At 43.2% G+C, this 18020-nt stretch overlaps 1 protein-coding gene across 1 annotated transcript in view; it reads right to left on the bottom strand.

Annotated features, from left to right (window-relative positions):
• The window catches only part of LOC128656513 (CD109 antigen-like), a 212883-nt gene that overhangs the window by 89049 nt on the left and 105814 nt on the right, over positions 1–18020 (bottom strand). Inside the window, exon 11 of the mRNA XM_053710441.1 lies at positions 6239–6448. Within this exon, the coding sequence (XP_053566416.1) occupies positions 6239–6448 (210 nt within the window). The remainder of the gene's footprint in view (positions 1–6238; positions 6449–18020) is intronic.

Raw genomic sequence — 18020 nt, 5'->3', positions numbered from 1 at the left:
GTATTGCAATAGTGCACATTTATATTCTTTGCTATTTGTTATCAGAAAGTATTCTGTGTTGGACCCATTGTTGACTGTTCTCCCACTGTCCCCCCAATTATAAATCACTTTCTGATCTGTGCCTTAAGAGGCATAAACTTGTTCTGGCACTGCTGCTGTAAAATATGAAAAATTATATTTAGAACTGTAAGGAATATTTAGTGAGTTTACCATCACTCAGTGACGGCTGGTGAATTTTTAAGATGGTGGTGCACAAGACCCCACCCCTTTGAGAAAGCCCTACCCTTTAAATGGCCCAATCCATTTACATGTCAAAGAAAGCATTTAAATATAACTTTTTAATTTATTGATATACAAATTTGGGGCATTTATTATGGACTTTTAAATAAAAAATCTGCTGTTGCAGGCAGCACAGCTTAATGTTAGCAGCTGCACTAGGGGTTAAAGGCTGTGCATAAAACACATTCTCCTTTCTGCATCTAATTTGTATCTTGAAGTTGAGCTTACACACGCTCCTCTGTCTCCTATCAATGCCCTGTTATGTATTATTATTATTTTTATCAGATATTTGTAGAGCGCCAACAGATTCTGCAGCACTATAAACATAGGTTGCACTAATGTAGTCGTCTCTTATGAAGGTGAACTACAAACAGCTGGGCTCATAGGCTTAAATGCTAAGGGGTTCAAGGGGATAGTAGTGGAGAACGGAAGGTTAGTGTAGGTTGTATGCATCTCTGAATAGTAGAGTCTTTAGGGAGCACTTGAAGATTTCAAAATTAGGGGAGAGTCTTGAGGAGCGAGGCAGAGAGTTCCATAAGATGGGAGCCAGTCTGGAGAAGTCTTGTAAACGGGAATGTGAGGAGGTAAGGTAACAAGAGAAGAGGATAGTAGGAGATCATGATCGGAGTGAAGGGGATGGGAAGGAGAGTATCTGGAGACAAGGTCTGAGATATAGGGGGGAGCAGTGCAGTTGAGGGCTTTTTGTGTCAAAATGAGAATTTTGTGTTTAATCCTGGAGGCCAAAGGAAGCCAGTTAAGGGATTGGCAGAGAGGTGCAGCAGATGAAGAGTGACGTGTAAGGAAGATGAGCCTAGCAGAGGAATTCATTATGGATTGTAAAGGAGCTAGGCGGCAGCTAGGGAGACCAGAGAGTATAGAGTTGCAGTAGTCGAGGCAGGAAAGGATAAGAAAGTGGATTAAAATCTTTGTTGTGTCTTGTGTAAGGAAATGTCTAATTTTAAGGTTGAAGTGGTAGGCTTTAGCCAATGACTGAATCTGAGGAGTGAAAGAAAGATCTGAGTCAAGTGTGACCCCAAGACATCGGGCATGTAAGGTTGGGGTAATGATGGAGTTATCAACAGTTATAGAGAAATAGGGGGTGGAGATTTTGAAGAAGAGGATGGAAAATAAGGAGCTCAGTTTTGTAGAGATTTAGCTTGAGGTAGTGAGAGGACATCCAAGATGAGATGTGAGAGAGTTAGTGACACGGGTTAGCAAGGAAGGAGATATTTCTGGTGCAGAGAGGTAGATTTGAGTGTCGTCAGCATGCAAATGATAATGAAACCCTTGGGACTTTATTAAGGAACCTAATGGTGACGTGAGGATTGAGAAAAGAAGGGAACCAATGACCGAGCCTTGCTGTACCCCAACAGAAAGAGGTAACGGGGCAGAGGATGCCCCAGTGAAGGCTACATTAAAGGTACAGTTAGACAGATAGGAAGAGAACCAGGAGAGAGGTGTGTTGCAAATGCAGAAGGATTGGAGGGTTTGGAGCAAAAGAGCGTGGTCAACAGTATCAAAGTACCCTATTGCAGTTGTCAGCGTTCTGCCAGCACACAGTCCAGTGAGAGGAGGCAAGATGAGAATGTGTGATAGTTCAAGATTAAAAAGTATTTCTGTAGCAAAGAGAGGAGGTGCAGAAAGAAGAATGTATTTTGTGCCCGGGTTTTAACCACTAGTGCAGCTGCTAGCGTTGAGCTGCGTTTCAGTAGGGGACGCTCACTGGTTCTGCTGCCTTACTTTTCAGCCTGACACTAGTCCTCGATTTTTGAACTGCTGAACACTGGCCCTGATTGTTAAAGCAATAGAGAGTGATTGGCTGCATATTTGGAGGGGGGGATATACATCCAGATAGATGGAAACTTATCTTTTTGTTATCAGAAAGTCTTCTGTGTTGGACCCATTGTTGACTGTTCTCCCACTGTTCCCCTACTTATAAATCACTTTCTGATCTGTGTCTTAAGAGGCATAAACTTGTTCTGGCACTGCTACTGTAAAATGTGAAAAATTATATTTAGAACTGTAAGGAAGATTTAGTGAGTTTACCATCACTCAGTGACGGCTGCTGAATTTTTAAGATGGTGGTGCACAAGATCCCACCCCTTTGAGAAAGCCCCACCCTTTAAATGGCCCAACCCATTTACATGTCAAAGAAAGCATTTAAATATAACTTTTTAATTTATTGATATACAAATCTGGGGCATTTATTATGGACTTTTAAATAAAAAATCTGCTGTTGCAGGCAGCACAGCTTAATGTTAGCAGCTGCACTAGGGGTTAAAGGCTGTGCATAAAACACATTCTCCTTTCTGCATCTCCTCTCACTGTTAAGGAAAATAATTTTTATCTTGAAGTTGAGTTCACACAAACTCCTCTGTCTCCTATCACTGCCCTGTTATGTATTATTATTATTATCAGATATTTGTAGAGCGCCAACAGATTCTGCAGCAATATAAACATAGGTGGTATACAAAATAACATTTATAGGGATCAAATGGGTAAAGGGCCCTGCCGAGAGTTGTGTTTGTTGTAGTCGGCTCTTATGAAAGTGAACTACAAACAGCTGGGCTCATAGGCTTAAATGCAAAGGGGTTCAAGGGGATAGCAGTGGAGAACGGAAGGTTAGTGTAGGTTGTATGCATCTCTGAATAGTAGAGTCTTTAGGGAGCACTTGAAGATTTCAAAATTAGGGGAGAGTCTTGTGGAGCGAGGCAGAGAGTTCCATAAGATGGGAGCCAGTCTGGAGAAGTCTTGTAAACAGGAATGTGAGGAGGTAACAAGAGAAGAGGATAGTAGGAGATCATGATCGTAGTGAAGGGGATGGGAAGGAGATTATCTGGAGACAAGGTCTATGATGTAGGGGGGAGCAGTGCAGTTGAGGGCTTTTTGTGTCAAAATGAGAATTTTGTGTTTAATCGTGGAGGCCAAAGGAAGCCAGTTAAGGGATTGGCAGAGAGGTGCAGCAGATGAAAAGCGACGTGTAAGGAAGATGAGCCTAGCAGAGGAATTCATTATGGATTGTAAAGGAGCTAGGCGGCAGCTTGGGAGACCAGAGAGGATGGAGTTGCAGTAGTCAAGGCAGGAAAGGATAAGAAAGTGGATTCAAATCTTAGTTGTGTCTTGTGTAAGGAAATGTCTAATTTTAAGGTGGAAGTGGCAGGCTTTGGCCAATGACTGAATCTGAGAAGTGAAAGAAAGATCTGAGTCAAGTGTGACCCCAAGACATCGGGCATGTAAGGTTGGGGTAATGATGGAGTTATCAACAGTTATAGAGAAATAGGGGGTGGAGATTTTGAAGAAGGGGGGAAAATAAGGAGCTCAGTTTTGTAGAGATTTAGCTTGAGGTAGTGAGAGGACATCCAAGATGAGATATGAGAGAGTTAGTGACACGGGTTAGCAAGGAAGGAGATAGTTCTGGTGCAGAGAGGTAGATTTGGCTGTCGTCGGCATGCAAATGATAATGAAACCCGTGGGACTTTATTAAGGAACCTAATGGTGACGTGGAGATTGAGAAGAGAAGGGAACCGATGACCGAGCTTTGCAGTACCCCAAGAAAAAGAGGTAACGGGGCAGAGGATGCCCCAGAGAAGGCTACACTAAAGGTACGGTTAGACAGATAGGAAGAGAACCATGAGAGAGGTGTGTTGCAGATGCAGAAGGATTGGAGGGTTTGGAGCAAAAGAATGTGGTCGACAGTATCAAAGTACCCTATTGCAGCTGTCAGCATTTTGCCAGCACACAGTCCAGTGAGAGGAGGCAAGATGAGAATGTGTGATAGTTCAAGATTAAAAAGTATTTCTGTAGCAGAGAGAGGAGGTGCAGAAAGAAGAATGTATTTTGTGCCCGGCTATTAACCCCTAGTGCAGCTGCTAGCGTTAAGCTGCATTTCAGTAGGGGAAACTCACTTGTTCTGCTGCCTTACTTTTCACGCTGCTCAAGCCTGACACTAGTCCTCAATCTTTGAACTGCTGAACACTGGCCCTGATTGTTAAAGCAATAGAGAGTGATTGACTGCATATTTGGAGGGGGGGTATACATCCAGATAGATGGAAACTTAAGGCTGTACTTTTTTATTAAAAATAATAAGTGTATGGGCACACATGTTGAATGTACTCATGCACAAACCAGTTAGTCCCCAAGTGTCATCACATCATATTGAAATATCCACCAAAGTAACTACTATGAAGTATTTAGTATTTTTTAACCTCCAGGGGAAGGGACAGATTTTTCTAATCTCAGCTCACAGACTAAGCCAGCACTGACTCCATTTCACGCTGACGAGGGGAGGAGGAGCCTTGTCGCCCTTTGGCTTGTGACCTTCGGAGTGGTGATGGCTGGCTCTCGTCTCACAAAGCTGTGCGATTAAGATATGCTAGCTGCTGGGTTGAAGCTGTGCTGCAGGCACTTAGAAATAAGTCCAAAGGGACATGCGGTAAAAAAGACAAAACATTTTTTTGCAAACTGAACAGTCTGGACTGGAATAAATATAATTTTTCCAATAGCTGAAAAGTTTATTTTCCTTATTTTTTCTCTGGGGTTCACGTGCACCTGTGCTCATATGGAGAAGCCTCCACTGCCATCACTTTCAAATCGTGTTTGAAAACAGTAAGTGAGCTCACATTGCTGCTGTTGTTTTTTTGGCCAGTGGATAATTATCAATCGGACACAAAAACACATTTAAAACACGCAAAACATTATATATAACTTTCTGTTGCTGCTAAACACCATAATCTGAGAAGCACAATTTCCGCTAAAAATAACCAAATTAGGGCCAGATTACAAGTGGAGCGCTAAATATCTCTTTCATGAAAGCGATATTTGTGCTCCACTGTGTAACAACAGTGCACGCTAATGCGAACCTCGGGTTCGCTTTACTGGGAAGCATTGCGTTAATGAGAGGGCGCTTCCATATGCTCCTATGGGAGCCTCATTCTGATGCCATCAGAGACAGCATCAGAACCTAAACGCAGCGAAGGGGGTAAGTTGCATAGCAATGTCAGCAATTTTAAATATATATGTATATGATTATATACATATATATATATATATATGTGCTAATATGTGTATATACACATATTAACACATAAATATAAATGTATATAAGCATAAAAATATATATTTACTGGGAACACACACTTCCCATATACCCCAATGGAAAGGCACTTTTCAGTGTGTTTTTTTTTTCTAACACCCCACTCCCACCAACTTTAGCCCCAAAATACTACCTAGTGTAGTAATTTTATTAAAAAATAAAGATGCTGCTATCTTTATATTTAAGAAGATACACTAGACTGCATTTTGGGGCCATTTGGGTCCCATTTATAAAATGAACCAAAGATTGGATCTCTGGTTAAAGGGACACTGAACCCAATTTTTTATTTCTTGATTCAGATAAAGCATGCGATTTTAAGCAACTTTCTAATTAACTCCTATTATCAATTTTTCTTTGTTTTCTTGGTATCTGTATTTAAAAGAAGGCATCTAAGTTTTTTGGTTCAGACTCTGGACAGCACTTTTGTATTGGTTGATGAATTTATCCATCAATCATCAAGAACAACCCAGGTTGTTCACCAAAAATGGGCCTGCATCTAAACTTATATTCTTGCATTTCAAATAAAGATACCAAGAGAATGAAGAAAATTTGATAATAGGAGTAAATTAGAAAGTTACTTAAAATGTCATGCTCTATCTGAATCACAGAAGAAAAAAATTGGGTTCAGTGTCCCTTTCATTTTTAAGTACCAATTGCTACTGCAAGCTAATTTTTGCATGGCTGCAAACGGGCAACTATGCCCGTTTGCAGGGCGCAATAATTTAGCACTCCACTTGGAATCTAGTTCTTAGTGTACATAAAATAAAATAAAAATGTATATATAAACATATTTTACAAAACATTAGACTATTGGAGTTTTTAATTTTTTTTCTTCAGAATATTTTTTCCCCACTTTTATTTACAAACCTTTATTAGTATTTGCTGGGCTGATGCCAGTACTGGAATTTGAATGCTGATTATACCAGATTCTGGGATGTCATATTGCATATCTGTTGTATTACCAAAACTGTCTTCTACTGGGAGTACTTTAACAAATGACTGAGTTATTTTAACAGACAATTTTTTCAGTCTTTCCTCTGTTAGTAAAGCTTTGTTATCAATTCTCAATAGCTGTATCTGGAAAACAGAGAAAATAAAAAGGGTAAATTAAATATACAAATAGTGCACTAAAATAGAACACCAAAATGTTGCAAATTTTATATATTGACAAATATGAACAGAACTTGCCCCTAAATGTTCAATCAAATTGCTACAGAAACAATATAATGTAATCTATTTTGCACTTAAAGGGACAGTCTACTCCAGAATTGTTATTTTTTTAAAAATATAGATAATCCCTTTATTACCCAATCCTCAGTTTTGCATAACCAACACAGTTACATTACTATATATTTTACTTCTGTGATTACCTTATATCTAAGCCTCTGTAGACTGTCCCCTTATTTCAGTTATTTTGACAGACATGAGACATGCATATTAGCTGTGCTGACTCCTAGGTAAATCCAGAGGAGTGAGATTAATGTTATCAATATGACACACATGAACTAACACTGTCTAGAGGGGAAAAACTGTCCAAATGCACTGAGATAAGAGGCGGCCTTCAAGGACTTAAAAATTAGCATATGAGCCAATCTTTCAACAAAGAATACCAAAGGAAGCAAAGCAAATGTCATGATAAAAGTAAATTGCGGGGTTGCTTAAAATTGCATGCTTTATCTGAATCATGAAAGTTTAATTTTTACTAGACTGTCCCTTTAAGTATTATTTATGTTAAAGGACCACTAAACACAGTAGAATAGAATAATTAGTAAATGCATAATAAAAAAACAATGCAAAAACACTTAGTTTGAACACTTTTTCTTTTTAAAGTTAGTTCTATTTTACCTCCCACTGCACCACATAACAGCCATCAGCCAATCACAAAGTGCATAAACATATATTCTGTGAATCTTGCACATTCTCAGTAGGTTCTAGGGCCTCAGAAACTGTGCATATAAAAAGATTGTGCACATTTAGATAATGGAAATGAATTGGATAGTTGTTCAAAATTGTGTGTTCTATCTGCATAATTAAAGTTTAATTTGGACTTGAGTGTCCCTTTAAGTGTGATAGAGCAAGTTTCTCCAATTCAAGAGTCAAGTATGGCATATTGCCTAAACAAAAAAATAAATAAAAAATGGTTGTGAGACCTCAAAATATAAATTTTTTTGTTTTGTTATTTATATATATATATATATATTTTACACAACCTTAGCACTCCATGTAAGGTAACAATGGCCGGTGCAGTCTCCAAACACACTCCAAAGAAATAACTTGCACCCGGTTTCTTTAATAAGGATGTTACCACTTTATTCACATATTGTGCTACATATTGTAGATATTTCCATTGATTTCAGCTTTTACTGTTCCCTGAGGTCATATTGTATTGGTGAAGAAAGAAAACAGATGTTTTGAGAAACACTTTTGTTCTGTTACAAATATCACATGTGTGTGTTATGTGCAAAAGAGCAAGTTCCGGGAAGTCAAAAGTCTTCAAAGGAATATTTCCTCAAAGAGGTGGTTGTAAAAGACAAAACTATACAGAAAATTATACACAACCGTATTTTTATGCACACTTTCTGAGACACCATTTCCTACTGAGCATGTGCAAGAGTTTACAGTGTATGTATATATGAATGTATATATATATATATATATGTATACATGCGTGTGTGTATGTGTGTATATATATATATATATATATATATATATATATACACATATGTAAAAGCCTGTGATTCACTGATAACTGTCACATGATACAGAGGGCAGGGGAAGGACATTTTTCAGATAAATAATCTACATCTCAATTACCAATTATCTTGGTCTCTATGTACTAAATGGTGTTCAGAAAAGCTTCTCAACTTGAGAAGTTGTCTGCACGCCTTTGTGATGACATACAGGTATCATTACACACTCAAGTGAACATGTAATGCCGCCCCCTTGTCTCATGCGTCCAATTGTGAAAGAAGGGGTTGTCAGTCACCCCAAGTTTTGAAAACACATTAGTTCTGTTACAAATAGTGTCCATGTGACTGTATAAAAACTGTTTTTATGCCTACTTTCTGAGACACCAGCTTCTACTGAGCATATGCAAGAGTTTACAGTGTGTGTATGTATGTATGTATATATATATATATATATATATATATATATACACACACACACACCTATAGATAGATAGATAGATAGATAGATAGATAGATAGATAGATATGTGTGTGTGTGTATATATATATATATATATATATACACACACACATTTATATATTTACAAAAAAGGATAAAAGGACACAAAGAGCCTGTAATTCGAGAATGATAGTGGCGGCATTCCTGGAAGTTCTGGCTGATAGTTAGATACCTCAACATCAGTTGGCGGTGCTCGCACAAACCGGCTCAGCAAAAAAAAAAAATAATCAGAACACAAAAAAAATATAGCAACGCGTTTTGGCCCGTATAGGGGCCTTTGCCTTGATTATTCGTCCAATTTTACTGCTCCATTTTTGATTGGTTAGCAGTCAGACTACCTGAAAGGGGACTGCAGATTGAACAAATGCCCACACATTCCATTGGTTATTCAACTCCCAATCAGAGATTCACTTGACTCACATGATCAGTTTTAGCCAATGATAATACTGCCTACCTATTCTTTCATTCTTAATGGGAACAATTTATCATATTATTCGGCCTGTCTCAATGGACTGACTCTCCCACTCACAAAGATGGTCACTTCCTTGATCTGATTTTCAGCTTTCGATGCACTATCTCAAACTTCACAAACTCCCCTTTTCCTCTTTCGGACCATCATCTTCTCATTTGTAACATCACATCCCTCCCTACAACTCTCCCTCCTTCTACCCCTCAGACCAAACTTCACAGAAGCATCAAGTCATTAGATTAGAAACAGCTCGCTAGCTCTCTCAAACCTCTCCTCTCTTCCATCCCCTCCTTTTCCTGCCCTGAGGAATCTATCTGCCACTATAACTCCACCCTTACATCAGTCCTTGACAATCTGGCCCCACCTACCATAGCTCGGAAATCATGCACTCATCCTCAGCCCTGGCATACTCCTCTGACACGGTACCTATGCAAATGTTCCCGTACTGCTGAGCGACACTGGAGTTCAGCTGACTTTCTTCACTACAAGTTCATCTTGAACTCTTACTATTCTGCCCTTAATCTATATAAGCAACATTACTTCACCAGTCTTATCTCTACTCTTTCTTCAAACCCAAAACATCTGTTCTCCATGTTCAAAACTCTTCTCCTCCCACCCCCATCTCCTACTGCAACTTCTCTCTCAGCTCAAGATATTGCCAGCTACTTCAATAACAAAATAGACTCCATCAGAAATTAAATCAGCTCTCAACATGCTGCCGGTCTCAAACCCCTTCAAAACCTCACTATCATCCAAAACCCACATAGCCATAAATTTATCTCTTTTGCCCCTGTTACAGAGGATGAAGTTTCTGTCCTTCTACTATCCTCTCACCTCACTACCTGTCCCCTCGACCCCATCCCCTCACAGCTACTCCCTGCCCTTTCTTCTACCCTTACCCCTATACTCACACACATCTTCAACCTCTCCTTCAGCAATGGTATATTTCCCTCATCTCTTAAACATGCACTGGTCAAAAAACCTTCTCTTGACCCAACCTCCCCATCCAACTACCGCCCTATTTCCTGACTCGCTCTTGCCTCGAAGCTTCTCAAAAAGCTAGTATGTATGTTACAGAAGCATTAGTTATTTTGTTGTGAAGAGCTTATTTCCCAGCAGCAATGCCTGAACCAGCAAGCCAGCGCCTAAGAAGGGCTCCAAGAAAACCGTAACAAGTATCATTTCATAAAGAGTTAACTCTTTTTTTTTCAGCTTTTAGAAACTATTGTCTAATCACCTCTGGAGCCAGACTGCTAATTGATAAGATGAACTTATAAACTTGTTATCTTAAGTACTGTAATCCTATTGTGGCCTGTCAAAGGACAGTGCTCTCTATCTAAATGTGTGATGGGGGATTTTGTGCTTCCCCCCCCTCTCCCCCTGGGAGTGCCCTGGGTGCATGTAACCTTAATAAAAAGCAGGCTGGGCATCCCAGTCCTGAGTTCTTGTTTGACCCTCAATCGCAGCGTTGACTCGTTTTTGTGGGCAGAAGGGTATCCTAGCTGTACTGCAGCTAAGGGAGATTATTCTATATTTGCGAGACTCATATAGAATACTATGGAAAGCAGCTTCTACCCTCTTTAGCAATAGGGATCCAGGCTACTAAGCGGTCCATCTCTCAGCGAGACTAAGGGTAACCGTAACATTTGGCGGCAGCGGCGGGATTTTCCTGGATTTCCTAGGAGAGTTACAGAACGGATGGAGAGCACTTACGAAAAATTGAAGCGTACAACCCTAAAGGATTTACTTGAAAGCAGAGGGGGGTACGCCAGCAACCGGCCGAGGAGAGAGCTGATCGCAGAATTGACCGAACTGGATCAGAGCTTCACAATGGCGGAAACACCGACCACGATTAGTGACGAAAAAACCAGGATTGTTCGGGAAAGGCTCTCATTATACGGGCCGAACCCCTCCATGGAATTGGTACAGCAGTTGATGGTGGAGGCGGACGAGGATATACGAGAGACTCGAGCCCACGAACTCAACCTAGCGAACGCACACCGCAATGCTGAAGCCCCGCAGGTAATCATCCCTGTCGAAAATGCTGGGAGGCCCAAGATACCCTATGCGGCATTTCGACCCTTCCTAGAGAGCGAGACAGGGATTGATGAATATTTGGCGGACTTCGAAAGGCAATGTGCCCTGCACCAGATTCCCAACAGAGAGTGGCCCACGATATTGTCTGGGAAACTATCCGGGCGAGCCCTGGAAGCCTTTCGTACTCTGGGTGCTGAGGAAGTGACACAGTATGAGCTAGTTAAGGAGACACTGTTGCAACGGTACGCTGTAACTCCGGACACGTATCGCCGACAGTTTCGGGGCACGGAAAAGAAGCCTAACGATACCCATATGGAATGGGCGCACCGAATGCGGAGAGCGGCAAATCACTGGCTGAGCGGAAGTAAAGCGGTGACTGGGGAGGAAATTTTACAATTGTTTCTCTTAGAACATTTTTATAATGGCATGGAACAGCAAGGGAAGGAATGGCTGCGAGACAGGCGACCTTCTACCTTAGAAGAAGCAGCCAAATTGGCCGATGAACATTATGACTCCCGTCTTCACGAACCCATGAACTACCGAGCTCCAGCACGGGTCGAACCCAGAGAGGTTTACCGTGCACCCCCTCGTGCTGAATTCCGAGCCCCGGTGCCCACAGGGCCCGTCCGACACTCAGGACCACCGAATAACAGCTCTGAGCGTCCCAGACCGACTTGCCACCGATGCAAGCAACCAGGGCATTTCATGGCTAGCTGCCCCCTTAATACGCACCAGACACCCAGGAATTACAATTACCCCTCTGGGTCCTATCGTCCGGCCCGGGCCCTCTGTGTTAACCAAGAGGCCCCTATGGAGGGATATGTGGGGCCGCTTCACGAGGCAGACCCTGTATATGCTGCCTCAGATAACCGCCAGCACCATCGGCAGAGGGTATGGCTCGAGGGGCGATCTACTGAGGGATTGCGAGACACAGGGGCTACTATCACGCTGGTACAGAGTCATTTGGTGCCAGAGCACAAGCGATCCGGACAGACTGTGGCCATTAGAGTGGCGGGGGGGGATGTGTACAAAATTCCAACAGCTAAAGTGCATCTTGATTGGGGAGCGGGAAAGGGGGCTGTGAACGTGGGCCTAATGGATAATTTACCTGCCGAAGTACTACTGGGCAACGATTTGGGCCCCATGACTTCTGCCTATGCTCCAGTATGCAACAACGAGGCGGACCCAGTGACTACACGGGCCCAAGCCCGGACGGAGCGAGAGCTCTCACCAGTGCGGGAGACACAGGTAAGACCTACCCCGACCTTGCCTGACAGGTTAGGCCCCATACCCTGGGACACCCCAGATGCTTTCGAGGCAGAGTCTAAGACTGACCCGACCTTACAAAAGTACCGGGAACGAGCAGAGACCGGAGGGGGCGGGGCAGATAACGAAACATTCTTATGGGAAAAAGGGAAACTATACCGCTGGACAGAGAAAAGGGGACAGCGTAGGCGACAGCTGGTAGTGCCCCACAAATACCGTCAAGAAATCCTCAAAATAGGCCACGACATCCCCTTAGCAGGCCACCTAGCCGTTACCCGTACCCTACACCGCATTACTCACACGTTCTTTTGGCCAGGGGTGCACGCTGACGTTAGAACTTACTGTAACACCTGCGATGTGTGTCAACGAGTAGGAAGGCGAGGCGATCACCCTAAAGCCCAGCTAGTAAATATGCCCATTGTAGAGGAACCCTTCAGCCGGGTTGCTATTGACCTAGTGGGACCACTGGCTACCCCTAGTCCCTCCGGTAAGCGATACATTCTTACCGTAGTGGACTACGCTACCAGGTACCCAGAGGCTGTCGCCCTATCCAACATACAAGCGGATACGGTAGCGAATGCACTAGTACAGGTGTTCTCCCGGGTAGGATTTCCAAAAGAAATCCTATCCGACCGAGGCACCCAATTTACGGCTGAATTGACCCAACAACTCTGGCAGGTTTGCAAAATTAAGTCCCTCCTGAGCTCCCCATACCACCCCCAGACGAACGGGCTGTGTGAGAGGTTCAATGGGACCCTCAAGCAAATGCTCAAGACGTTCACTCAGGAATACCGAGACTGGGAACGCTTCCTGCCGCACCTCCTATTTGCTTATCGGGAGGTGCCCCAGGAAACGACAGGGTTCTCTCCCTTCGAGTTGCTCTACGGAAGAAAGGTACGGGGACCCCTAAACCTGATCCGGGAGCACTGGGAGGGAGAGATGGAGGCTGACGGTGTCCCAATTGTGCCATACGTGCTGGAACTCAGGGACCGAATGGAGCAATTAGCCAAATCTGTGCGGGCTAATCTCCAGTTGGCCCAGAGAAGACAGAAAGTATGGTACGATCGGGGGGCCCGAAAGAGAATCTTCACCATAGGACAAAAGGTGTTAGTACTTAAGCCGGTGAAGACAGACAAATTGCAGGCGTCCTGGCAGGGTCCCTACCAGATCGTAGAGAAAAGGGGAGACACCACTTATGTGATAGCTAGCTGCCACGACAACAATCTTAGAAAGACATTCCATGTAAACATGCTCAAGGAATATTTTGAGCGACCAGAGAACGTGACGGCCGTATGTTGTTCTCCTCAGGAAGACCCCGACAGTTTACCCATTCCAGACCTATTAGAAAAGAGCCTCCCCACAGGTATAGTGGCGCAGGTTCAGATAGGGGACCGACTTAGCCCCACTGAAAGGGAGCAGCTCAACCAACTCCTCCAGTCCAAACACCTCACCTTCTCCCCGAAGCCAGGGTACACTACTTTAACCACCCACCAGGTAGATACTCCGGGACAAGCTCCCTTGCGCCAGGCTCCGTACCGAATCCCCGAAGCAGTTAGGACAGGAATGAAGAAGGAGATCGATGAGATGCTCCAGCTCAGGGTAATTGAGCCCTCCGATAGTCCCTGGGCCTCCCCAGTTGTCTTGGTGCCCAAGAAAGATGGGACCACCCGGTTCTGCGTAGACTATCGGAGGCTCAATGAAAATACCGTGACGGACGCTTACCCTATGCCCAGGGTAGACGAGCTACTCGATCGTATAGCCAGGGGAAATTACCTGACCACTATTGACCTCTGCAAAGGTTACTGGCAGATTCCCCTGGCCCCGGAGGCTATCCCTAAGTCGGCATTCGTCACCCCATTCGGCTTATATCAGTTTAGGGTAATGCCGTTTGGGATGAAGAATGCCCCAGCTACATTCCAGCGCTTGGTGGATAGGCTCCTGGATGGCTTCCAGAGTTTTGCTTGCGCCTACCTGGACGACATAGCGATCCACAGTGAGTCCTGGGAGGACCACTTAGCTCATGTGGGAATGGTTCTGGATCAGATCCGGGCTGCTGGCCTGACTCTGAAGCCAGAAAAATGCCACTTTTGGATGGCCGAGGTACAGTACCTGGGTCACCGGGTGGGGTGTGGAAAGCAGCGACCAGAGCCGGCCAAAATAGAAGCTGTCGCCAATTGGCCCACCCCCATCACTAAGACTCAGGTCCTAGCGTTCCTGGGCACGGCAGGGTACTATAGACGGTTCGTACCAGACTACAGCACACTTGCCAAACCCCTGACTGACTTGACCAAGAAGAACTTACCTCGACAGGTCCTGTGGTCTCCCCACTGTGAAACGGCTTTCCAGGCTCTCAAAAATGCTCTAATTAACGCTCCTGTCTTGGCGGCCCCAGCCCTTAACAAACGTTTTATCGTCCATACAGATGCTTCCATGTTCGGGCTGGGAGCCGTCCTCAGCCAAGTAGGCGAAGATGGAGGGGAGCATCCAGTTGCCTACATCAGCCGGAAGCTCCTGCCCCGCGAAGTCAGCTATGCAGCGGTCGAAAAGGAGTGTTTGGCTTTGGTGTGGGCATTAAAGAAATTGACTCCCTATTTATATGGTCAGGAGTTCACTCTGGTCACCGACCATAACCCGTTGGTGTGGCTGAACCGGGTCTCTGGAGATAACGGCAGGCTATTACGTTGGAGCTTATCGTTGCAACCCTTCAATTTCACCATTACTTACAGACCTGGGAAACAGAATGGCAACGCCGACGGGTTGTCCAGACAAACCAACCTCAGCCCCGCATAACCAGCGGTCTGGACAGCCTTAGTCTGCCCCGAAAAGGGGTCAGACCGTGTCTGCCAGAGTGTTCCACAGAAAGGGAGCACTGTTACAGAAGCATTAGTTATTTTGTTGTGAAGAGCTTATTTCCCAGCAGCAATGCCTGAACCAGCAAGCCAGCGCCTAAGAAGGGCTCCAAGAAAACCGTAACAAGTATCATTTCATAAAGAGTTAACTCTTTTTTTTTCAGCTTTTAGAAACTATTGTCTAATCACCTCTGGAGCCAGACTGCTAATTGATAAGATGAACTTATAAACTTGTTATCTTAAGTACTGTAATCCTATTGTGGCCTGTCAAAGGACAGTGCTCTCTATCTAAATGTGTGATGGGGGATTTTGTGCTTCCCCCCCCCTCTCCCCCTGGGAGTGCCCTGGGTGCATGTAACCTTAATAAAAAGCAGGCTGGGCATCCCAGTCCTGAGTTCTTGTTTGACCCTCAATCGCAGCGTTGACTCGTTTTTGTGGGCAGAAGGGTATCCTAGCTGTACTGCAGCTAAGGGAGATTATTCTATATTTGCGAGACTCATATAGAATACTATGGAAAGCAGCTTCTACCCTCTTTAGCAATAGGGATCCAGGCTACTAAGCGGTCCATCTCTCAGCGAGACTAAGGGTAACCGTAACAATGTACATCTATCCCATTTCCTTACACTAAACTCCCTCCTTGACCCACTGCAATCTGGATTTTGCACCCACCACTCCACTGAGACAGCAATTGTTAAGGTTACAAACAACCTACTTACACCAAAATCCAAAGGCCACTTCTCTCTGCTTATCCTCCTTGATCTGTCTGCAGCCTTTGATACTGTCAACCACCCTCTTTTTCTCCAAACCCTCCAATCCTTCGGCATTTGTGACACAGCTCTCTCATGGTTCTCTTCCTATCTGTCTAACCATAACTTTAGTGTAGCCTTCTCTGGGGCATCCTCTGCCCCGTTACCACTTTCTGTTGTGGTACAGTGAAGCTCTGTCCTTTGTCCATTTCTCTTTTTAATCTACACATCATCTTTAGGTTCCTTAATAAAGTCCCATGGGTTTCAATACCATTTGTATGCCGATGACACCCAAATCTACCTCTCTGCACCAGACCTATCTTCTTCCTTGTAAACCCGTGTCACTAACTATCTTTCTCATATCTCATCTTGGATGTCCTCTCACTACCTTAAGCTAAATCTCTCCAAAACTGAGCTTCTTATTTCTCCCCCTTCTTCAAAAATCTCCACCCCCAACTTCTCTATAACTGTTGATAACTCCATCATCACCCCTACCCCACATGCTCGATGTCTTGGAGTCACACTTGACTTAGATCTTTTTTTCACTCCTCACATTCAATCCTTGGCTAAAGCCTGCGGCTTCCACCTTAAAAAACATATCTAAAATTAGACATTTCCTTTCACAAGACACAACTAAGATTCTAATCCAATCTCTCATCCTTTTCCGCCTCGATTACTGCAACTCTATCCTCTCTGGCTGCCTAGCTCCTTTACAATCCATAATGAATGCCTCTGCCAGGCTCATCTTCCTCACACATCACTCTTAATCTGCTGCACCTCTCTGCCAATCCCTTCACTGGTTTTCTCTTTCCTCCAGGCTTAAACACAAAATTCTCACTCTGACATACAAAGCCCTCAACTGCACTGGTCCCCCTACATCTTAGACCTTGTCTCCAGATACTCTCCCTCCCGACCCCTTCCCTCTGCCCACGATCTCCTCCTCTCCTCCTCTCTTGTTACCTCCTCATATTCCCATTTACAAGACTTCTCCAGACTGGCTCCCATCTTGTGGAACTCTCTGCCTTGCTCCACAAGACTCTCCCCTACTTTTGAAAGAATAGTTCAGATATTCCCCAGTGGAGATATTTTGAGTAACTGAAGGTGCATGAGCACTAGTGGCATGTAAAATATTATTGTTCAATGTAGATTTCTGTAACTAACAAATTTTCACTTGTTTTAAAAATAGATATATCCAAAATGTCAACTTTGTCTTTACTTCATGTGTGGGTTAAAAATAAACCCATTTAATTATTGTTTAATTCTTAAATTAATTCATCTAACACTTCAATGTCATAATATCATCAATGTGGCGTGCCCACAGAAAAAATAAATTGATAATATTTCTGCATACTATTACTGAAGAAGCACTTGGTCTCTTACCAGCCCAGATATAAATTGGCATAGGTGAGAAAGCAAGTCATCCCCATTGCTGTCCCACAGACTTGTAAACAGAATTTATTATGAAAGATAAAAAAAATTATCACTGAGAACAAATTTGAGTATTGCTATTAAAAACTCCTTGGTTTCATTGGTTACATGTAATTCTTGCTTAAGAAAATAAGCTACAGCCATACACCCATATTCCATTTTAATACTGGTATAAAGAGACTCAACGTCACAGGTTATTAAGCATGTATTCTCATTTACCTTTATATTATCCAGTTTGTTCAGTATATGCATAGTATCTCTCCATGTGGGATGGTAATTTAGTTACATGATGTCTTAGATGTACATGTAAATATTTACTGGCATTTTCACAAAGTGACTCTCAGATACTATTGGGCGACCTGAGGACTTGGACTGATTCTTATGGATTTTTAATAAACATTACAGAATAGCTACCCTTGGTTTCAACATGTTCAGGGAGTTATTTTCTTTTGTATCTATTATACCTAAAGAGAAAGCATTTTGAAATAAGATTATTGTATTTGGTACAGAAATCACTCGCAGGGTCAGAAAATAATCTCCTATTATTCTGAGTATTACTGGGTTGTTTCTGTGCCTCGGCAATATACAAATCCAGAGGCCATATGACAATATTGCCCCCTTTTCACTTTGCTTTATTAAAACATCCTCCCAATTGTGTATTTCAGT

This window comes from Bombina bombina, chromosome 4 (assembly GCF_027579735.1).
Source record: "Bombina bombina isolate aBomBom1 chromosome 4, aBomBom1.pri, whole genome shotgun sequence".
Classification (NCBI taxonomy): Eukaryota; Metazoa; Chordata; class Amphibia; order Anura; family Bombinatoridae; genus Bombina; species Bombina bombina.
Note: the sequence above shows the minus strand (reverse complement) of the source record. Positions and strands in the feature narration are given on the sequence as shown.